At 45.9% G+C, this 22,825-nt stretch overlaps 2 protein-coding genes across 2 annotated transcripts; both read right to left on the reverse strand.

Annotated features, from left to right (window-relative positions):
- Positions 1 to 358: 358 nt before the first annotated feature.
- On the reverse strand, positions 359 to 11,851 carry wasf3b (WASP family member 3b). The gene is made up of 9 exons (XM_013139668.4): positions 11,755 to 11,851; positions 7,414 to 7,569; positions 4,563 to 4,697; positions 4,177 to 4,330; positions 3,900 to 4,017; positions 3,647 to 3,828; positions 3,018 to 3,290; positions 2,366 to 2,673; positions 359 to 1,513 (listed from the first exon to the last, which is right to left on the reverse strand). The coding sequence occupies exons 2-9, from the start codon at positions 7,544 to 7,546 to the stop codon at positions 1,356 to 1,358; spliced, it is 1,461 nt and encodes a 486-aa protein (XP_012995122.3). The 5' UTR covers positions 7,547 to 7,569; positions 11,755 to 11,851; the 3' UTR covers positions 359 to 1,355.
- A 1,615-nt stretch (positions 11,852 to 13,466) lies between these two features.
- cdk8 (cyclin-dependent kinase 8) lies at positions 13,467 to 22,383 on the reverse strand. Its single transcript, XM_010890016.4, has 13 exons — positions 21,931 to 22,383; positions 18,480 to 18,555; positions 17,157 to 17,267; positions 16,856 to 16,996; positions 16,513 to 16,570; positions 16,275 to 16,406; positions 16,028 to 16,171; positions 15,149 to 15,218; positions 14,958 to 15,030; positions 14,714 to 14,811; positions 14,099 to 14,186; positions 13,779 to 13,934; positions 13,467 to 13,694 (listed from the first exon to the last, which is right to left on the reverse strand). The coding sequence occupies exons 1-13, from the start codon at positions 22,056 to 22,058 to the stop codon at positions 13,569 to 13,571; spliced, it is 1,401 nt and encodes a 466-aa protein (XP_010888318.1). The 5' UTR covers positions 22,059 to 22,383; the 3' UTR covers positions 13,467 to 13,568.
- Positions 22,384 to 22,825: the final 442 nt, after the last annotated feature.

Consider the following 22,825-nt stretch of genomic DNA (forward strand, 5'->3'; position numbering starts at 1 on the left):
GAGATTCATGAATTACAGACTATAAATGACAGACAACATTCACTTATAGTGAAAGACATTGTATGAACATGGTGTGAATTATTCTAAGGTGTTAGGACTTTTTATTGCTTTGGTTAGACTACTGACTTGACAGATAATGTAATTTTTTTTATTAAAAGGAAGTGTTGTTCATTATCTAAACCCAGTGTTCGTTTGTTTTGTTCATTCCCACTTATTTTGGTTCTGTATCTCCTCCATGCCTCTGTTCCCATGACAACTCCCTACTTAGCTGTAATGATACCATGGTAGCAGCCATCTCAGTGTCAGGACCGTGTTGCCTCTATGACAACAGAGCAGTAGAAGAGATGCTGACACAACATTGTGAAAATCCATTTATATACCTCTTTTTTTTTATTCATCATCAGGGTCACAGAGTTCAAAGGTTACAGGGTTCACAAGGAAAATAGCCATAAAAACCCTACAACAGATCCAACCAAATCCTTCCGTATTTCTTCTAGCCGTCACTAAACAATCACAGACCCAAGCAGGGTGTTACTCTTTCATCCATCCCCTTTCAACCAAAACCCTCTGATCTCCAAACACACACTCACTCACTCACTGCAGCCACGCTCTAATCTCCACAGACTACCCCATTAGGGCTGTTCACATTGGTTCTATCCCGAAGGGCTTCTGAGGACGATGAATTACAGCCTCAGTCAGACACCGGTCTGGTTCTGAAGGAATACTGTGGGAAAACGCTTTGAAAACGTCTCCTCCCGTCTCCTCCTCACGAATGTTGCTACCACAGTCCAGACTGAGCGCCCTGATACCTCTTCATTTTCCAGTTTGCTACAATCTACACATTGAAAACGTGTCTCAGGCCCAGATTAACGGTTAACAAGTGTTTCATTAAAAACATTAGAAAAGATTACCTATAACTGAGATGAAGCCCACTCATGTTGCCACGTAAAGGGCATTTAGGGTTTTATGTATGCATAACGTTATTCTGAGAGTGGCACCTTATTCCCGTGGGATGTATTCAAGATGCCCTGTGTTCCTTGAGTGTTCCTAAATGTTAATAGTAATAGTGCTGAATATTCATTTAGTGTCAGTATTGCAGCTGACCGTGACTGTATGCGTTTTGAATACAACCCATTGTGTTCCCGGTCTGAATGCTTCAGCTGCTGAATCAGTCAATTTACACATCCTGAACAAAAGACACCTATCACACGTGGGAATGTGTGTTCGTTATTGTGTTGGTACATACACGTTTTAGTGGTTATTTGTTTGTGGACGTGAATGTGCACATATGTTTGTGCTTTTTAGCTTTTCCTGTGCGGATTTTGTGTGTTTGCTGTTATGTGTGTGTGTGCACGCTAGTCGGACCAGTCGTTCTCCTCCGGTTCGGAATCGTCCTCGGAGTCCGAGTACTCGACGGCGATGCGTCGGGACAGGATGGTTGCCACGTCGTTCCCAACCGGCTCCTTCCTGGCTTGTTGCTCCTGCTGCTCCTGAGTCTTCTTCAGCTGGATACCTACAGCCAAGGAGACAGAGACAGTCAGGCACAGACAGTCGGTCAGCTAGTCCACCATTCAGTCAGTCACTCAAGCAGTCAGTTGCTTAGCCAGCCGCAGTGAAGACCCCTACCACACAGACCAGCGGGTTAGATAAACCATATAGATCGGCAGTTAGATAAACCACATAGACCGGCGGGTTAGATAAACCATATAGACCGGCGGGTTAGATAAACCATAAAGACCGGCGGGTTAGATAAACCACACAGACCGGCAGGTTAGATAAACCACACAGACCGGCGGGTTAGATAAACCACATAGACCGGCGGGTTAGATAAACCACATAGACGGGCGGGTTAGATAAACCACATAGACCGGCGGGTTAGATAAACCACACAGACCGGCGGGTTAGATAAACCACACAGACCGGCAGGTTAGATAAACCACACAGACCGGCAGGTTAGATAAACCACACAGACCGGCGGGTTAGATAAACCGTATAGACCGGCGGGTTAGATAAACCATATAGACCGGTGGGTTAGATAAACCACATAGACCGGCGGGTTAGATAAACCATATAGACCGGCGGGTTAGATAAACCACATAGACCGGCGGGTAAGATAAACGATATAGACCGGCGGGTTAGATAAACCACATAGACCGGCGGGTTAGATAAACCATATAGACCGGCGGGTTAGATAAACCATATAGACCGGCGGGTTAGATAAACCACATAAGTCGGCGGGTTAGATAAACAGCATAGACCCGCGGGTTATATAAAACACAGACCGGTGGGTTAGATAAACCATATAGACTTGTGGGTTAGATAAACCATATCGATCGGCGGGTTAGATGAAGACACGCACTCTTACCCATGCGAATGGCGGCCAGCAGATCACTCCGAGCGTCGTTGACAGGCTGGCTGTCCTTGGGCACGGAGGGCACCTTGGGAGTGGTGGAGTAGGAACACCCGGGAGGAGGAGGGGGAGGCATCGGCGGAGGCGGAGCCGCAAGGGACCCGGAGAGCGGCGGCGGAGGCGGGGCATAACCGCCGGCCGATCCCATTGGTCCAGGAGCAGGAAGTGGGCCTCCGGGGGGCGTTGCGAAGGCTGACAGTGCCGATGGCATGAGAGGACCGGTAGAAGGGGCAGGGGGCCTGTTTCCATATCCCTCCATCATGCTGAGAGAGGGGGACGGGGATGATGTGTGTGTCAATAACGTCATCAATCACTGTCAAAAACGTCATCAAAGACTTTTAGGATAGCTAGAAGTATTACACTGTCCTGACAACCTGGTACCAGTAAGAAACAGAAAATAACAGGGGAGCCTTATTTACACACAGTTTACGTTCCAACCAGTGCAACTGGTCCGGGTTCCTGGTCTCAGGTCACAATACCAGATTCAACACAACAAACTCTAGATCCAGCCCAAAGCCCCGGCTGAAGACAGCGTGTGTGCCTGTATGCACACACTGAACGTCGCCGTTTCTGTCCACCTGTAAACGTCAAGGTTCCCCCCTCTGACCTGTAATCCATGGGCGCTAGGGACACGGATCCGTTCATGGACTCCATGGGCGGCGGTGGGGGCGGGGCATTGTGGGGGCGTCCCAGGGTTCCCCCCCTGTAGGCCACGGATGCACCCCTGTAGTCGTGGTCCAGAGTGGCGTGTCCCTGAGCGGCCATCTGGGCGGCCAGGAGGCTGGGAGGCGGGCCGGAGTAGGTGTGGGCGTGGCCGGCATGGTTCATTGAGTTGGCATAGTTGCGTTGGTGGTGGTCCGTGTGGTCAGGCCCAAGACCCCTGCAGTTGATGAGAAAAAGGAACGGACCAAGCCAGATGACAGTCATTGTACAGAAATGCCACAAGGGGGAGTAAGAGTGCCGTCATTTTGTTGTACCGCGCTTAACATCTTGGGAGCGTTTTTACACTACAATGTTTTTATTTAGATGAACAAGACTTATTGCCATTTCTTTATAGTGCAAACGGGTGAAAAAGTAAATCACCTTCTGAGGAGACATGGGACACTTATGACAAATGAAATGTGTTATATAGTCTAATCTCCATGTATACAAACTAAATTGAAATGTAATGGTCATACTTTTTTGAACTGTCATTTGTTGTCATTTAGACGTTGTTTATGATAAATTTTCACCAACCTCATCTCAGGGGAAAGGGACCCGTCAGATGTGGCCCCTCGGTGAAGAGAGTGAGTGTATCGGTTGTCTGGCCTCAGCTCCTTATCCAGGGCCATCATGTTCCACTCCTGGCGACGGTTTCGAGCCTTACGGACCTTCTTAACCTCCCTCTGCAACGTGCCGTCCACACAACGCTTTTGCTCCTGGGAAGAGAGACACTTTAGTTCACAAAAGGTGGAGAGGAGAAAGAAAGAAAAGGAATTTTAGAGCTTACTTTATTCTTTCTCTTCTCTTTCCTCTTGTCCTCCGTGTCCTGTAACATCTTCTCTTTCCACAGGTCGAAAAAGTAGGACGGGTCGGTATAGAACTTCATCCCCTCCTTGTGGTCATCCCTACAGGTTCAAAGGGCAAACATGGGTCAGGGTTTGTGGGAAATTAAGTCCACAAGAACATACCATTTTTAAGCAACAAATCTGAAGGCATGGTGAAGTAATGAACTCTGGGTAACAAATGCTTTATAGATCATAAAGGGAAGTGGGGAGAGACCACACCTATATTTGGACAGGATGTTGAGAGGTGGAGGCTTGTCACTCAAGTTGTACATCTCCTTGACTGGGATGGGAACACTCCTCGTGGACACCACCTGCTGGTCCTGGGCGGTACTGCTCTTAAACGCCTTCTTCATATTAATGTCCTGCAGAGAGACTGAGCAAAAAGAAAAGACAGAGTGAGAAAAATGGAGACAGAGGGGGAGAGAAAGAGAGAGAGCGCAAAAGAGTACACACAGAAAGACAAACAAAGGAAAATAGGGGGAAGACAGGGAGTATTTACATTCTCAGAAAATGAATACATGTTCTAAAACAAAAGGCCTCATCACCACGGCAACATGTACTCACTTCACTGCCTATTTCCCTGGGACCTTTAACCCCTGCCTCACCTTCCTCCACTGTGGAGTCCAGCTGGGTGACCTTGACTGCCAGGCGGTCAATCCGGTCCTGTAAGGAGTTGGCTCTCAAGTAGAATGTATTGGCCTCATTGAACAGCTCCCCAAAGATATCTTCTGCATGTTTACCTGCAGTACAGGGATACATTTTATTTTCAAATCATTTAGCTCAAATAAAAATTTAAAAAAAGGAAAATAATAAGACTGATTACAAAAATTCCATAGGGTTAGGGTTCTAGAAAACCACAAAATGTGGAGAAAGTCAAGGCATCTGATCACTTTCCAAAGGCACTGTAGATTTGCACCAGATCACTGCACAACCAAAGACTACAGGAGAGAGAGTAAATGCTAAAATCAGAGGCTGACAAAGAGGTGGACTTGAAGATACATTTTTGTCTTTTGTTATTTTACCAGCTAAGTATGACTAAGAGCACATTCTCATTTACAGCAGCTACCTGGGGCGCCTTTGGGGTAAACTCTGCCTCTCTCAGGAAGAGAAATTTTTCATCTGCATTGGGATTCGTTTTAAGCAACCTTTCAGCCACGTTCCACTGCTGTTCTAGTAACGAACAGAACAAACAAAGAGACCCAGGCCTCACTGCTGTCACGGAAGTTATTGGAGGAAAGATCCATAACAATCAATCTCTGTTAGAGCCCATCTGTTTAGGTCATGCTGCAAAACATTCTGAGAACACTACATGTTGTGTGTCAGTGGCAAACATGTCAGTGGCAAACACCAGTACATTTCCACTGGTCCCTCCAGATGGGCATCATTTCTGTTACTGGCTTTTGAAATATTTTTGTATTATTTCAGTATTTGAAATACAGTCCAGTTCCTTTCAAATTTGTTTCATTAGCAGAAACAAAGCAAGAAAACAATTTTCAACAGACAAGTAAAAAGGAGGGCAGACATAGAACAAAGGCAGATTAATAATCCAATTATATTAATGATAATTACCCCTCCAACACCTTCCTAAAACGCCCCCTCATATGCATGCAGGTTTAGAACTGATAAATTATGATTGTATTCTGGTCCATCCTCCTTACAGGATATTTGGTTGGTTGTTGTTGGAAACATTTAGAGGAATCTATCAAAGGGTCTTTTGGACTGTGGAGGGTGTTTACAAAGATAGTATCTAATCTGCGGATATCTGAAGATGTTATTTCAGGGGAGGGCATGGTTTTCCCCTCTGTTGATCAAATGAGGCAATGCCCTCTAGGTCCACCTTCCCTATGGTGAGAATCCCTGCCTTTTCCCAACGATCAAAAGCATTACCTTATCTACGTTAACAGAGGCAAAGGAGGAGCTCCTTCGCTATCAGAATGACATCAGCCTAAGGTCAAAGTGAACACTTATTTGCTTCCAAATGCAGATTGTGTCTCGTCAAAGTAAACTGTGGCAGGAAAGTGACTTCTCCAGGCTGGTAGGTGGTATGATCACTGAGCCCATAGAACCAGGGTGACAATCCTCACGCTCCATTCCAAGCCAGCTGGACAGCGTGGGGGTGGGGGGGTGGGGGGGGGGGGGGGTTGCATTAAGCCAAAACTCGACAGCATGGATATTTGCCGACCAGTAGCAAAATATGAGTTTGAGAGAGCTAATCCTCCCACCATTTTGGTCTTTGTGAGGCGCTTTTTTTTTTTTGCCATGTTTCATGGTTCTAGAGAAATCATTTGAGACAAGCTGTCTCGGAAAAGGACTTGGGGATATGTTTGATTTAAAAAATGGAATTAATCTTTCCTAGCAAGGTAATTGGGGTGGTTCCCCAAGATGCTTTATTAAATTTATGTCCAACAGAGGAGTGAAGTTAGAATAGCGAGTCATATTTTTTAATTAAAAAAGTATCTAGAGATTTGAAATGAGAGGTTTTCATCCAAACAGGCTCTAAAACACAAGTCTCAGCCTCATCCAGAGTAGGTGGAAGTGATACATCATTACATCTTGACCCGGTCAAGTGAGAGCACGGTTCAAATGTTACAGAATTCTCTATTTCTTATATCATGTATTATTTATTGATAGTAGGTGTTTCACACAAATAAAATGAAGCCTATTTCTATCAACATGCTAGCAGGATGACCTCAGGACAAATATTTAGAGGAAGGAAAAATATGTCCAGCCTATAGAGATCTGTCAACTCTGACCTCTTTTCATGGCTCTGACATTCAGTGCACCACACACAAACACACACTCCCACACACACACACACACACACACACCCACACACCTCCTGTCCCTAACTCAGGCCCTCCAGGCCTTTGTGCCCAGTCATTTATATTTAACCCACACAGCTGCTGCTGAAAGACCCACTCCCACCAGAGGAGTGAAAAGGAGGCAGCGCGAGAGAGAGAATTGGGGGAGGGAGGAAATCACAGTATGAGCAAGACAGAGAAAGTCAGAAGGGGGTTGGGACCACAGGGAGGGTTTGAGACAGAGCCAGTAAGGGGGTCAGTAGACAGACATTGCGTGTATATATTGGGTACAACTGCGAGAGGAAAGCATACATGGACATATTGTGCAGGTCTGTTTATGTGTGGTGTCAGCAGAGGTATTGAGGACCCTTTGGTTCCAGACTCCCTGATAAATGCTTCTATACTATAGCACACACACACACACACACACACACACACACGGGCGGGCGGGCGGGCGGGCGGGCATTCACACACTGTCATGGGCACACACACACGCACGCCGGCACACACAGCTGTCCAGATGAAGTGATTATTTGAGAAATATTTTAACAGGATCAGCCCCCCCCCCCCCCCCCCCCCCCCTTTGGTTGAGGACCCCTTGGTTCCAAGCTCCCTGATGAACGCTCCCACTGCATTTTCCAACCGTGCATCTTACTCAGGCTGCTGAGCTGGCGGATGATGGAGCAGAGGGTGTTGTTCATCACACACTCCAGCTCACTGCCGATGCCATCCGGCAACGCCCCCCGGCACAGATGGTGGGGCTGGATGTTCCTCTTCACCAGGGGCATGGTGACGCCTCACACAGTTGCACCTAAATGCCGACACCAAACAGAGCACAAGTCAAACACCAGACTGGTTTTAAGGGCAACAGTTCCATAGTGTTGTTTTGTAAGTTACATGTTTTCTTAATGTGTATTATGAACACAAACAGCTAGTCACACTGGGCGGCATTTAGGCACCAACAAGACTATTCTCTGAAACTGGATTAGTAAACCTGGGCCTGACAGTGATCTATCCAGGCCCAAAACAAGCCAGCGGTGGAGGGATTAAGGTATTAGGAAAATAAGCTGCAGTCCAGCTAATAATTTCCAGCCTTACCACTGCTCCAGCTGTAGGGTCAACAGCTCACATATGCACGCACGCACACATGCGCACCCACACACGCGCACAATCACTTTCACTTGACACAAAGGATTGAAGATTAGAATGGTTTAAGTCAGGGTCTGTGGGCTTCAAGCTGATACTGTGTTTGATCCAAGAGGAGATGAAGAAGGGATAAAGAGAAAAGCATCTGTGTGGCCATCTTATCTGGGCCTCTTCCTGCTTCCTGTTTTTGCAGCCTCCGCCTGGCTCCAGCTTCCTGCTCTTCCCAGTGTCACATATCTACTTCCTGTCTTCCCAGAGGACCGAAAATAAAAATGCAGTTAGAGCTCGAGGAACTGCTTAAGGGCCCGGAGCACATGTGCGCAGGGCTACACACACACACACACACACACACACACACACACACACACACACACAGACACACACACACACAGACAGACAGACAGACACACACACACACACACACACACACACACACAGACAGACACACACACACACACACAATGCATAATGCCACACATCTGACAGTACTGCTGACCACTTAGCTCTTAGACACAGATCTACAGCATTACGTTACACCACTCTGAGCATGGCTTTAATTTATGACCACCAAGAAACAACCTCCTTGGGGCAGTCCTGCCGGTGTTAAGGACTAATACCCCCATAATGCCCTGCCTTTGTAAAGGACTAATACCCCCATAATGCCCTGCCTTTGTAAAGGACTAATACCCCCATAATGCCCTGCCTTTGTAAAGGACTAATACCCCCATAATGCCCTGCCTTTGTAAAGGACTATTACCCCCATAATGCCCTGCCTTTGTAAAGGACTAATACCCCCATAATGCCCTGCCTTTGTAAAGGACTAATACCCCCATAATGCCCTGCCTTTGTAAAGGACTATTACCCCCATAATGCCCTGCCTTTGTAAAGGACTAATACCCCCATAATGCCCTGCCTTTGTAAAGGACTAATACCCCCATAATGCCCTGCCTTTGTAAAGGACTAATACCCCCATAATGCCCTGCCTTTGTAAAGGACTAATACCCCCATAATGCCCTGCCTTTGTAAAGGACTATTACCCCCATAATGCCCTGCCTTTGTAAAGGACTAATACCCCCATAATGCCCTGCCTTTGTAAAGGACTAATACCCCCATAATGCCCTGCCTTTGTAAAGGACTATTACCCCCATAATGCCCTGCCTTTGTAAAGGACTAATACCCCCATAATGCCCTGCCTTTGTAAAGGACTAATACCCCCATAATGCCCTGCCTTTGTAAAGGACTAATACCCACATAATGCCCTGCCTGTGTAAAGGACTAATACCCCCATAATGCACTGCCTGTGCAAAGGACTAATACCCCCATAATGCCCTGCCTGTGCAAAGGACTAATACCCCCACAATGACCTGCCTGTGCAAAGGACTAATACCCCCACAATGCCCTGCCTTTGTAAAGGGCTAATACCCCCATAATGCCCTGCCTGTGTAAAAAGGACTAATACCCCCATAAGGCCCTGCCTGTGTAAAAAGGACTAATACCCCCATAATGCCCTGCCTGTGTAAAGGACGTCACTCTGGTTCCTCAGGCTGATTGGTGCGTTTCACACACGTCCTCTGACTATACTTACAACCACAAACCAATACGAGACAACAAAGACGAAATTACACAAAGCTCACTTGAAAAAGTTAATTAGGACCTTTTCTTAACAAGACAGACAAACAATGAAACAGGACTACATATGAAAACACGACTCTGTGAAACATGTTAGTTAGTTGTGCTTTAGGAAGCTCGCATTAGTAAATTACGCACAAGCAGTTTCTGTGTTTTTGTCTAGTGGAACAATGGACATGTCATCCCGGCCAGATAATTAAAGGTTTGGGGGGGGGGGGGGGGGGGGGGCAATTACAGGGATGGGGAAAGAATGTGTTTGTGTGTGTACATACAAGGGAAACGTGTGAAAGAGAATGGGAGAAAGTAGAAGCGTGTGTGTGTGTGTGTCTAGAGTGAGATGAGGGGGAGGGGCGAGCCGGTTCCTCAGGGAAGCCACTGAAAGGTTCCTGGGACAATAGAGCTCCGTTCACACGGCAACAGCAGAGTGCTCCCATGAGCGCATCTCCACACCCCCCTCCCCCAGACATCCTTTAAGGTCCCCTGAAAAGAAGGCACTCCACATTAGAAAGGAACAGAGGGGGAAGAAGAGTGAGACAGGGGGACAAGGTGGGAGGACAATGGCAGAAGAGTGAGACTAGGAAAAAGGAGTTAGGGGATTAAACTGAATTTATATAAGCTGGAGGTGAAGAGAGAGGTGAAAGAGGGAGATGGAGGCACAGAGTGAGAGGGAAAGCTGGGTTGACAGAACAAGTTTGGGAGAAGAGCGAGAGAAACCAACGGAAGTCAGAGAGTGTAGCTCTAAACCCAGCAACGGCCAGCCTATCACGTGGGGACAGTTTTGCAGACACAGATTAAGCCTAGTCCTGGACTAGAAATAAGTCTCAATGAAAATCTCCATTAAGCTTGATTTTTTTTGTGTGTCCAGAACCAGGCTTAATCTTTGCCTGGGAAACTGGGCTGTAGGGTATACTCCGACAAACCACACAAAACCACAGGTAGCCTCTTTGGATGTACCATTTCCAGTACATTAGCGGATCCATCTCCCGAGTTCAGAGAGCTGTGGGCCTTTGAACTTTACTAGAGAGACATCCTGACTTCAGCCACAGGGAGGACGGACTTCCTGTCTACCTTAAGACCAAGCACATACACACATACCACACCTACACTCACTTGCGCACACACATCGACATACAAACACACTTTACTATGGACGGCAAAACTCCATTAGGGTCTAAGCAGAGAAGCATTATCAATTAATGAGTCCATGTACACCCTCTTGCCTTCAGGGAGACTCGAGAACTCGTGGTGAGGTCATCAATATTGCAAGACGGATTACGTCAGGGTTGTATTCATTTCGCCAAACAAAACGTTTTAGCTGGTAATTGTTTCTCGAAACAGAACGGAAGGGGAGTGACCCATTAACATGTGTCCAATAGAAATTCTGTTTTCATTAAACACTTTGCAGCAAAAACATTTCGTTTTTTGCGGAATGTACACATCCCTGGTCACACTTCGTAAAAACTCTTACTCTAACATGGATGGATCACGCATGCTTTCTCTGGGTAGGCTCCAACAAGCAATAGGCCTATTCACCCAATATCCCAAATGTGTGTGTTATAAGTGTCTGTTGAATAATAATCGTAAATGTTAGCCCTAAATTCACAGAACAATAAACAGATCAATAGTTGTAGTAACATTTAATTGCATCTTGTTTAATGTGGGTAAGAAAAATGCCTGCCGCCCTTAAGCTGGCTGCACAGTCAGTCAATCAGTGTTCTCTCGCTTACTCACTCAAACACACAAACAACGTCCCCCTACACACACAATCAATCGAAGTTCCGCACCGTGGCATCTGATGGACTGACTCACTGTATAACGATTCTGTTTCCCAACCGGCACAGTTTGGGACGAATTCGGATCCAACACTTTCTATAGGCTATACCATTTTCCGGACATTTTTCGATTATTGAACACAAACTGGTAAAAAGCGAATTTCAGTTGCCATATGGAGTATACACTAACATAACAGGCTATAATGAAAAATCGCGTCTTGGATATAGAAAACGCAGAAACCCATTTTGCTTTATAATTATAATAAATTGGGGTTTCACTAGTGGTAGCAGACCGCTATGTCCAGTCTCTGATCGACTTTGTACTTTTACCATTTGGATCACAGCAATCCGGCATGCAAAAACATTCAAAAAGGGGCGAAGATAAACAGTTTGTTGAGTAACATTCAAGTTCTCACAATTAATCACAAAATCATGTTAGAAATCCTCACCAGCAGTCAGAAATTTGTTCGATTTCAATCCTTACGCATGTCCCGTTAGACCCTCCAGCTTCTCACTCTACCATCCCGTGTCCCTGGCGGTCTGGCCATTCCCAACGACCTAACGGGGGGGGGCAAAGGCACCCTACGCCAATCAGCATTCAGAAGCGGGGATTTAATGACTAGTGGGTGTTCCTAGTCTAATCGCAGCCCTTGAAACGAATGAGTGGCATCGAGGTTCCCTGTTGGAGGTCTCGTCGAACATGGATAGGGCGGGGTCTCCGAACAGGGTGTGTAGAGGAGGCTCGGACCGGGGTGGGAGTGTTGGGAGGGTTTACGAAATCCAGTCCCTATGACGTTCTGCCGTGGAGGATTAAAAGAAACACATTTTGAGGATGCAGGATTTAGTCTGCAGTTTTTAAAATGCCCTAATAACAGGGGGCATCTTTTGACAGGGATTCTATGGACGCAAATGATACACAGCATTAAATTCTAGCAGCTTTAGAAATCCACTGAGTGAGATGAGGGTCTGTTTTAGGGATGCACAAGCTTTCACACAGGGTAAAGGGCACACACTATATTTTGGCAAAGGGCAAACTCATCTCGTATATGAGCGCGTGTATGACACAGAGAGATAGAAACGGAGAGGCCAGTAAACGAGTAGAAGGAGACCTCCGAGGAAAACGAGGACGGATTGGGATTGTTCCATTATTAAAGACACTGTTCTATTCCTGGAAGTGAACATAACCTGGATGAAGGAAAAAATAACATTAATGGATATGAAGAGATGGAGAGAGTGAGAAAGAGAGAAAAGGACTGAACAACCTCAATATCAATGTTTCCATTTTTATTGTCAGGATACTTTGCTTCATGTAAAATATTTCAATAGGATACAGTACAATACACGTTCCATATGCCGTCCTCAACATCATTTGTTGGTTTGTGTCATCATGAAGTTCTAAGGCTTTGCCCACAGCCAATCGGCTGTTTTCTTTCAGCCCGATGGAAGCTGCTTCCACAGTTTTTTTTCTTCTTTTAAACAGTCAATGAAAACAAAACCAAAAGAAAATGTATTAAATTATGAACTACTAAAATCAAGTTATTTTTTCCAAATATTTTGTTGCTTTTTTTCGCCCTAATAAAGCCCTCAAACGGAGCTCTGGACAGGGCCCTACATATTCCCAGCAGGCTCCGGTAAGCAGCTCAATTCAGTCCCCAGGAAGTATGTCACTGACAAGGCAGACAGACACGGAGACAGGAGGAAAGACAGACGAGGACACACTGACATTCAAGACAGAGACACGAGGACTGAGGAGCAGGCTTGAATGTTGGCCAGGAAGGAGAAGGTGGTGAAGAGGACAGGAGGAGGTGAAGGAAAGAGGAGAGCCCCCCCTGGCGCCTCTTAAATGGGAGCCATGTTTTGTGTTTGTCTTGTCGTGGCTTCCGTTAAGTGCCAGTTTGAAGGCTGAGTTGGGAAAGGTCACAAACGAGCACCGACGACGACTTGAACCACAGAGGAACAAACGAGGGAGCCAGCAGACCGACTACATAGTTCTGTGTCTTAGTTTCTAGCCGTTGCTTGCGGTTGAGTTGAAGGTAAAATCCAGTCCCTCCACAGCTAATGTTGCCAGGTTGTGTCATCTTTTCCGGACGGGCCATTGTATTTCATACCGGGCTAACCGGCCTCTGCAGTCAGGGTGGACCAGTGGGGTGACGTGTGTGTGTGTGTGTGTGGGGGGGGCGGACACTGTTGCTGTGGACACATCCAACTCCCTCGGTACATTCTCCCCGGGCGGGCGTGACATGGGGTGGACCAGGGACGCGGGTCAGTAGCGGTGGGTCTGGTGAGAGTATTGCGGGGGCTGCTGGGAGGTAGAGGAATATCCCATGCTACTTTGGGGCAGTGATGTGCTGGGTCCTGGGTTCTGGTAGGCAGCGTGTGGATTGGAGCGCTGGGGGAGTGGCACAAAGAGGGATTCATCAGACACTGTTTGAATGTCAGGCTTATCCATGTTTCTGATTGGTCGGGACCCTACCTGGTAGTCGGAGGTCATTATCAGGCCACTTGAGGTAGTGACAGGGGGGACCACGCGCACCTTCTTTAGGGGTGGGCCCTGGGCGTGGCTGTTGTCAGGGTTACCAGTGTGTCCCGCCCCATTGGTGTGGTTGTTCCCCTGCTGCTGCTGGTTTTTCTGATGAGAAGCCGAAACACCACCAAGTCATCCACCATGAAACTGAAGAGCCCAAACACCACCCATCTTCCACCAACAGATCAAAGGACCGAAACTCTCACTCGTCCTCCATCATCCACCAGCTCGACGTTCAAATCATCCCCTCGTTGTGGAACTTTACTCACATTTCGGACTTTGTCAGCCTTGTCCTCCGGCTCCTCCTCCGTCAGGAACTCTCTTTTCGGGTAGGGAATCTGGCAGCCCGCAAACACACTGACAAACACGCACTTATACATCACTTATCCTAAAAGATATACCCCCCACATATACCCAGACATGTAGCAATAAATGCCTTCTAACAAATGTGTAATAATGTATTAACACATCACAAGAAAAAGCATTTGTCCAGTGCTGGTTCTAGCATTGTGAGGGCCCGAAGCAAAATGCGGTCTGGGACTCCCTAGTGGTTGTGGGACCCCTAAGTGACCGCAAAGTGACCGCTTATGTTGCTTACGCCTAGAAACGGCCCGGCATTTGTCCGATGCACAGAATTCACCAGGTTTAACGGTACCGGTAAATAAATACAGTCATAATTGTTTTCTGGATGCTCTGATTCATGTACTAAATAACTAAGTCATACATGTTGTGATATACGTAATAAAGTCGTCGATGTTGTAATTCATGTAGCAATTAACGTGTTCTAGACTGTTGTAACCCGCATATCGACGAGTTAGTTAGCATATTACACGGTAATAAATGTGTTATAGATGTTTTAATACATGCAGTAATAAATGTGTTACTCTGAGGTGGGCAGGGGTTCCTCCACGAAGTAGGGGTCCTGCATGGCTTGCTCTGACGTGATCCTGCGTATCGGGTCCATCGTCAGCAGCTTCTGGAGCTACACCAAACACAACGACCGAAACGTTTGATACCGCCCGAATGAAATCAGCGGGAAAAAAACCTTTCGGGAAGAACGTTAGACAGACAAATGCCACGGGTCAACGATAGTGTCCACGCGGCGTCAGGCTGAGCGATCCTACTGACCAAGTGGAAGGCCTTGCTGTCCGGTTTGACCTTGTGCTTCTCCATGTACTTTATGAGGCTGCAGTTTGTGTACCTGTGACACAAGAACACGTTACATCAGCGAGAGACTCGGCAGGACGGACGCAGAAACGAACGTGTCCAAAGCTGTCAGGGAGCATGCGGTCAGCGGGGGGCAGGGGACGGCCACTCACGTGTTCCGCCTGAAGTCTTTCATCAGGGTGGAGTGCTCCGGCATTTTCTTGATGTCTTCCCAGTCTTTCTCTGAGGATTACACGGTCACGCTCTGTCAGCGAATCACAGGACAGGACACACCCACTGCTCTGAAGCTGTTGTCAGTCAGTACTCTCATTAAGGTGCAACTGAAACAACTGCCTCACCAAGGTTAAAGTAGCTGTCTGGTTAAAAAAAAAAAAAAAATACAAAAAATAAAAGCTACTCTGTTCACTTGTACCATAATGTTGTATAACTCGTTCTATGTATGTGGCCAGACAAAATTGAAGAAAAAATGTAAGGATGAGCAGGCCAATCAGATGTCTAGAGAATGATGATCTGGTCAAACAGCATTCAAAGCTTTAAGATGTAAAGGGGCTCTTAAGTGGAATAGAAGCACAGAAGGAAGTTAAGATAAAAAATGATATTGCTGTTATAATATACTTTTATGTATTACATTCTTATGACACAATTCAAAAACTACACTATGTACAGTACATATATGTTTGGAAATATCTGCTAATTGTAAGTCCCAGACTTCCTCTTTAAATATTTTTATATTTGCTAAAATCCAACAAGTCTGTTTTTGCGACACGACCACGCCATTCCAAAACAGAAAAGCTTCCTAATTATATATATTTTTTAAAGATACAGCATTTCACAAACGGACAACCCCTCTATATCCAGAACATGTAAAGAATTCTCAGCCCCTCTATGGTGGTTTGGACTCTGATGGTTTTATAGACCCGGCCCAACCCCAGCCCTGCCTCCAGACCCGGCCCAACGCCCCCCAGACCTGGCCAAACCCCGGTCACTCCTCCAGACGCGGCCCCGCCTCCAGACCCGGCCCAGCCTCTCACCAGCAGGGAAGCCCATGACATTGAAGATACGGTCCAGCTGGTCGTGGTGGTACGGGTTACTAGTCTTGATGTCCTCCTGGCGACAGTGGAATATGGGCTCGGACGTCAACAGCTCGGCGAAGATGCAGCCAATAGCCCAGATGTCTAGCAGAATCACGGGAAGGATTGGCACGGTCAAACAGTGTACCAGTAGAAGACCACCCGTGTGAACAGGGGTGCAAACACACGGCACAGTGGCCGTTCTTACCAATGGCTTTGGTGTAATGCCTGGCTCCTAGTAGCAGCTCCGGTGCCCTGTACCAGAAGGTGACTACCACAGGGTCCAGATCGGCTAACGGCTTCAGGGGAGAGTTAAAGAGCCGGGCGAAGCCCATGTCCGCTGTTTGGCCAGGGACAAACAAACAGCATATTCAATGAAATGGTCGCGTTTGAAGAATAGCCCGTTTGCGGTGACAGAACTGAGGAAACAAGAGGTTTCGTCCTACCGATCTTCACTCGACCCCTCTCTGGCCCCTCCCCCATCACGAGGATATTGGCAGGTTTCTGAGGAAAATCAAAATGAAACGTGACTACCACTCAAATATTTACTTCCATTGCCCATACTTGAAAGCACATTATCCGTGAGAAATTAACATTTATTTGGAGTCATAACATCACATGTGAACGTGTCTAGGCTGCCCTCTAGTGGAACAACAATGTCCATTTCATTCAGGATATCTCCATTTTCCTATCTGGGTACAACACTGTGGCCACCCCACCCCCACCCATCCCCTATCCCCTCCTCCACAGCCCCCCCCCCCCCCCCCCCCATCCTTCCCCTTGTCTCACCAGGTCCCGGTGAAGGACCCAGTTGGCATGTAGATAATGGATGCCATCCAGGATCTGGTAAAGCAGGGACTTGACCATTCCCCTGGGCAGCTGAAGAGGCTTCTTATTGGCCTTGGAAGCCCTGTGGAATTTAATGATGTGCTGTGGACGCAGGGTGAAAGGTCAGCATGTGTTGCTCTGTGTCCCTGGCCAGAGGCCGAACAATGGACACATTGTTCAAAAACTAGACTGCAGTGTGTGTGTGTGTGTGCGTGCCGATCTTGCGTCGGTCATTCAGTTTGCAGGTCGACATGCGTGTTACCCAGAGGTCGTGTTCGGCGTAGTCGAAGAGCAGCCAGACTTTGCGGTCTGCGTGTGAAAGGAACACCTTCTGCAGTGAGATCACATTAGGATGCTTCAGCTCTCGTAGTAGCTAGAGGAGAAAGACATTCACAGACAGGTGCTATGGAAACCCAAACAGCCAGGACAATATTATTCATGTTTCGACAAGAAGGGTTTATTGTGTTCAAAATGAATTAGGTGGATACTGTAACTAACATAAGAACATTTCACACCGCAAACTTATATTTTGTGATCCTCAGACCTGCCTCAACTCAGAACGCCATACAGCTCATTCGGACACTGATTAAATACATTCAGGAGCAGGTTTATTAGGTACACCCATCCAGTTCTAGGTTAGACCCGCTTTGCATCCAGAACTGAAAGAAGTCTTCGAGGCATTAATTTTACTTCTACAAGGTGTCCAGTCTTCACCAATGACACCTGGCAAGGCAGGTCCAGACACACCTCCTGCCTGAGACCCGTCCCCTCTCAGAGACCCGACCCCTCTCAGAGACCCGTCCCCTCTACCATCAGAATGATCCAGCTGCACCTGGTATTCAATCCACCAGGAAAAACCTTGCCACTCCTCCGTGGTCCGGTGTTGGTGGCCGCTGGTGCTGCTTCTCATCTTCAGCTGACAGGAGTGGAACCCGGTTCAGCTGTACGCTGATACGGTCTCAAGAACCAACGACTTGGGTTCTTGACATGAGACACCGTTATGCGCAGAACCATGGTACTGAGCTGTTATTGTCATTGTCTGTTTGGTGGAAATGTTTCACCTTTTCCTTTAAGCACCATGTTGAACACTTGAATGGAAATGTTTCGGCAAACCCCAGCATGGCGGGGTGGTTAAAATTCTCGACCCGCGGCTAAACTGATTCACAGCGGCCAGGGTTCCTATCCTTGCCGCAGCATTGTGACAATGCCCGGATGTCCAGCATAGGCCGGCGATAACTGGCTCAGAGCTGCTTGGGGTGGACAGTCAGGCTCGGTCACATTGCTCTCTAGCGAACCTGTGTAGGCCGGGCGCCCGGGAACTCAATCTTGGTCGTAACGCTGGCGAGTGAGTTTACCTCAAAATCGTGTGTACCAGCGAGAAGGTTCCGGGTTGAGCGGGCAGTGACTACTTGGGCAGTGACTACTTGGGCAGTGACTACTTGGGCAGTGACTACTTGGGCAGTGACTACTTGCTGTGGAGTTGCCACAGTGACACAAGGCCATAAACGGTAATTAGACGTCACACATTGTGAGGTGAGAAGGAAAAAACCTGTTTGTGAGCTTAACCACACACCCTAACACTTACTGCAATCTCTCGGCAGGCAGACATGGAGATGCCAGTGCCTTCAATCTGCTTGAGGGCGTAGTCCTTATCATCTTTCCTGCAGACAGAGAAAACATACAACCATCAACCCCTGTTTACTACAGTTCCCACAGGGCCTTGCAAGAGAGACATAAAGGATTCGAGCTGGCAGCCGGTGGTACAGGCTGTGACAGGAGGTGTGAATCCTACACTACTTTCCGATTTATGTAATCAAGATCACCTAAAGAACCCAGAACAATGGAGGGAAAACAGACTTCACGGCAGCTGGCGAGTAAGAACCAAAACTCTGAGTTGGTCCCTTCCCTCCAGCTGGCACAAATCACCTCATAAACCGCTACTTGCGCTTTTGTGGGCCTTTCCCAACTCCCGGAGAACAAATAAGGGCAGGAAAGTCTCGTAAAACAACAGCCTCCTGCACTAACATCTTTCAACACTTAGTGTTGGTTTTAAAATGTTTAAGGACGCCAGGGAGTCTGGCTCGGTCCGATCCTGCTGACTGGACCAGCTGATGGGGACCCCTGACAGACCCACTGACCGGACCCAAATGACCAGGCCCCTTGAACCGACCTCCAGACTTGACGAGTCAGGAGGAATACACAGCTGGCCCAGACTGTAGTGTCAATTTCCATCATGACCACTGTCAAAAATGTCACTGTTATACATACTGAAAATCCATCCAGTTCTGTCACTGCTGGGTAATAATGTATGAAGAACAGGAGCATGTAGAGGAAAATGCTTCTAAAACAAAGAGAGTTTCTAGAGGAAACATTATTTCCTGGATTAATTGGTTATGGTTATGTCGGGCTTATATGCCTGGATCCATCTACCGTTGTTTCTCTGACACTAACAATATAAAATGTTTGGACAGTTACCAGCCCGTTTCACTGACACAAATTAAGCCTAGTCCTGAAAAGAAAAGAAAAAAGGATTAGGCTTAATCATATCCGTGAAACCATCCCAAAATGTTTATTACAAAATAATTGGCAATCTGAATTTATCAAAAGTAGGGCTGAACGATATATCGTTTCAGCATCCGCAATAGTCACATCTCAGAGCGTGCGATTTAGTACGGTAAACATACATCAGTCTACAATATATATTGTTTTCCAAATGGAAAACCAGCATTATATCTGTCTGATATAAGGTAATTTACTCTGATTATGGGTTATTGGATACACAGTTAATAATAATAATAATAATAATAATAATAATAATAATAATTATTATTATTATTATTATTATTATTATTATTTGAAACACTGTTTGTTGCTGCACTTCGTTGACATGCAGGCTCTGCTTGCGCATGATGAAACGATGAGCGAGGAACAGGCAAAAAAGACTGAAATTGAGAATTTGGTTGCAAAAAGAAATGCATTGTCAATTACATGGAAATATTTTGGCTACAGACAGGATGATGTACTTTGTCGAGAGTGCTTTGCAATTGTTGCCACAACACGACTAATATGTTCAATCATATAAGGCGGCACCACAAATCTTTGTATGACGAGTGCAAAGCATCTCAATGCCGTCCAAAGCAAAAATCTATTTTGGATGCATTTGCCAGTATTACAGCATACGAGAAAGGTTCCAAACGGCAGAAAGAAATCACAGATTCAATAACATTTCACGTCGCCAAAGACATGGTACCAATTAACACGGTTACCAAAGAGGGTTTTAAAAACATTATCTGGTCGCTTGACAAGCGGTATGTAATGCCATCACACAACTATTTTTCTCAAGTTGCCATCCCAGAGCTGTACGAGAAATGCAAGGCACAAGTTGAAAAAGAGCTGTCACAAGTGGAATATTATACAGCAACAACAGACTTGTGGTCCAACCGGACAACGGAGCCCTACATAAGTCTGACCGTACACTTTATTAATGAGGACTTTCACCTGAAAAGTCACTGTTTGCAAACTGCCTTTTCCCAGAGGATCATACAAGTGAGAACAACGCAACTGGGATGAGAGAAGCTCTAGCTGATTGGGGCCTAGATTAGAGTCGTCTAGTCTGTACAACAGACAATGCCGCGAACATGGTGAAGGCTGCACCTGAACAAGTGGACCAGATTGCAGTGCTTTGGCCACAGACTGCATCTTGCTGTTGGTAAGTTATGCCCAATTGCTAATTATATTTTACTACTGTTGCTATTGCTATACTATTAATGTTACATATTATTACCTAGCAACCTATTCTGAAATGTTCATGAGTTTCATACATTTTAATTGTAGAGGATGGGGCTGGAGAAGAATGAAGGATGCATACTGTCAGGTTGATAGCCAAAGCTATTTCTGAAGACATCCTGTATTTTTTCATATTGCAATATATATCGCAGAAAAACAAAATATCGCAATGTCAGTTATATCCAATATCGTGCAACCCTAATCAAAAGTTAAAAGCACAGGGTCATTAAATCGAAATACCACAAACAACATAACGGGTGGCAAAAAATTGACACATTCTACACATTTGGACATAACTATTGTTGAGCAAGTGAAAACACAGCCATTGTTCTTGGTCTACAGGAACCAGCCAAACAGCTTATAATAATAATATTGTTTGCAAGGTTTTTAAATAGTGGCTTGAGAATTGGTGTGATTGAATAAGTTTTAGCCTAGTTGTTTTACTGTAACGTCCTTAAGTGGATGAGGCATCATCCTAACCATGCTTGGTTAATTGAGCGCTAGTTGGAAACACGGCCTTGTAAATCCAAACTATTGTTGTCATGTTTTAGCCAGACTGTTCCAGATCCAGACATGTCAAAACCGTCTGACAAACCCACCCCAGGCCCTCAGCTGCCTCTGGCGTTCTTAGCCGCATCAGTGATAGCTAATCATGACGCTGTATTTCACGCAAGGGCTGGCCTACATAGCTCAGTTGTTGGTATCGAAAAATATCGAATAGCAAAAAAGACACACGGCCAATTCGGGTACTTAAATATCCCCATGCTGTTTGCTTTTCATACTTGCGTTCAGTATGAAAAGGAAACCGAATGAGGGATCTCAAAATGGGTGTATTCAGGTTATATTCTGCTTTCAGGTTTCAAGCATCAATACAACCATTTTGAGATCCCTCATTCAGTTTCCTTTTCATACTGAGCGCAAGCGCCCTTGTTGCAATACATTCAACCCAGACAAAATGGCAAGCTTAGTTGATGCAAGCACATTGCACTTCTGCACGGAGCTGTGCCAGTGATGTCAGTGCTTAAATCGGGACATTTTGCTTCACTGTGTATACCGAGTCCCCCTACCGAGTGTGTTTTCTTCAATTTCCTATTAATTTTCACAGCCCTACTTGTTACACGTTCATATCTGCGATCACCCCCAAAAAGGCATTCGGAGTCGGCCTTGACAACACTAACAAACAAGACAGTTATTTTAAGAGAGTGGCCGACCTGAAGGCCTTCTTTGGCTGGCTATCATTATCAACTCACCCATCTTTTCTCTTTGCTTTATATACATGACCGTAAGTGCCTCTGCCCACTTTGCATCCCTCGTATTCAAACAGGTCCTCGACGCGTTCTCTTTCTCCGGTCAGCTTGACTTTGAAATCATAGTCCATTTTCTCTGTTGTTTTGATCTATTATGTAGTCTTTCCTTTTAAAGCGTAGCTTGGGAGGCAACTTACTTCACGGTTAGAATTTGTAGTTGCCTTCCCTCGCGTGGTACTCTGTTCAGCCCTGCTTCAACATTGAACAGCTTGCTTTATGTGTACCGGAGAAGATGCAGCGTTCTTATCAACAACGAAGAGTCAGGTTTGGGCACGATTACCACCCTTTCTCTTGTATTCTCTTGCTACTGCGTTTCTCCAGCCGGTATCTCACTATAGAGAACAGAAAATCCACACACGGCACTGTCGTAAAATGTCGTTATTCTAGACAGTGCTGGGAAAGGATAGGACAGAAGTATTAAAGCGCACCACGTGGATTTTAACTCTTTGTAATGAAGGGGCGAATAGTCATATAAAACACCGACGTTTATGCAAAAACTATGGTGCTATCGTCTCTATATACAGTTCTGTTTTTCACCTTTATATTATATTATAATTGTTTCATGATAATTTTTGCATTACTTCTCTATAATATTTTCTTTATAATGATCTCTGCATGAAAGGAGGCGGCATTTGTACCAGTGTAAAAACATTTGTTGTGACATATTCAAACCATTTGACTATATCTTAATTAGACGGATAGACTGGTGGTTTTATGAACAACTGTTAAATCAAACACAGTCCTGTTAACATAAAATAAAAACATGATCTGAGGTTTATATATACCTCAGATCATATATGTTTTTCTTTTATATATATATATATAGAGAGAGAGAGAG

Source organism: Esox lucius, chromosome 21, assembly GCF_011004845.1.
Source record: "Esox lucius isolate fEsoLuc1 chromosome 21, fEsoLuc1.pri, whole genome shotgun sequence".
In the NCBI taxonomy this organism is placed as follows: Eukaryota; Metazoa; Chordata; class Actinopteri; order Esociformes; family Esocidae; genus Esox; species Esox lucius.

Coding starts and splice junctions, on each gene's coding strand:
- wasf3b (XM_013139668.4), bottom strand. CDS start 7,546: ATGCCCCTGGTGAAGAGGAACATCCAGCCCCACCATCTGTGCCGGGGG. Junction 4,018..4,176: donor AACATCCTGTCCAAATATAG/GTGTGGTCTCTC, acceptor TTGAACCTGTAG/GGATGACCACAAGGAGGGGA. Junction 1,514..2,365: donor GCTGGCCGCCATTCGCATGG/GTAAGAGTGCGT, acceptor CCTTGGCTGTAG/GTATCCAGCTGAAGAAGACT.
- cdk8 (XM_010890016.4), bottom strand. CDS start 22,058: ATGGACTATGATTTCAAAGTCAAGCTGACCGGAGAAAGAGAACGCGTC. Junction 18,556..21,930: donor AAAGCAAAGAGAAAAGATGG/GTGAGTTGATAA, acceptor CTCTGTCTGCAG/GAAAGATGATAAGGACTACG. Junction 15,031..15,148: donor AAAGACTTCAGGCGGAACAC/GTGAGTGGCCGT, acceptor CTTGTGTCACAG/GTACACAAACTGCAGCCTCA.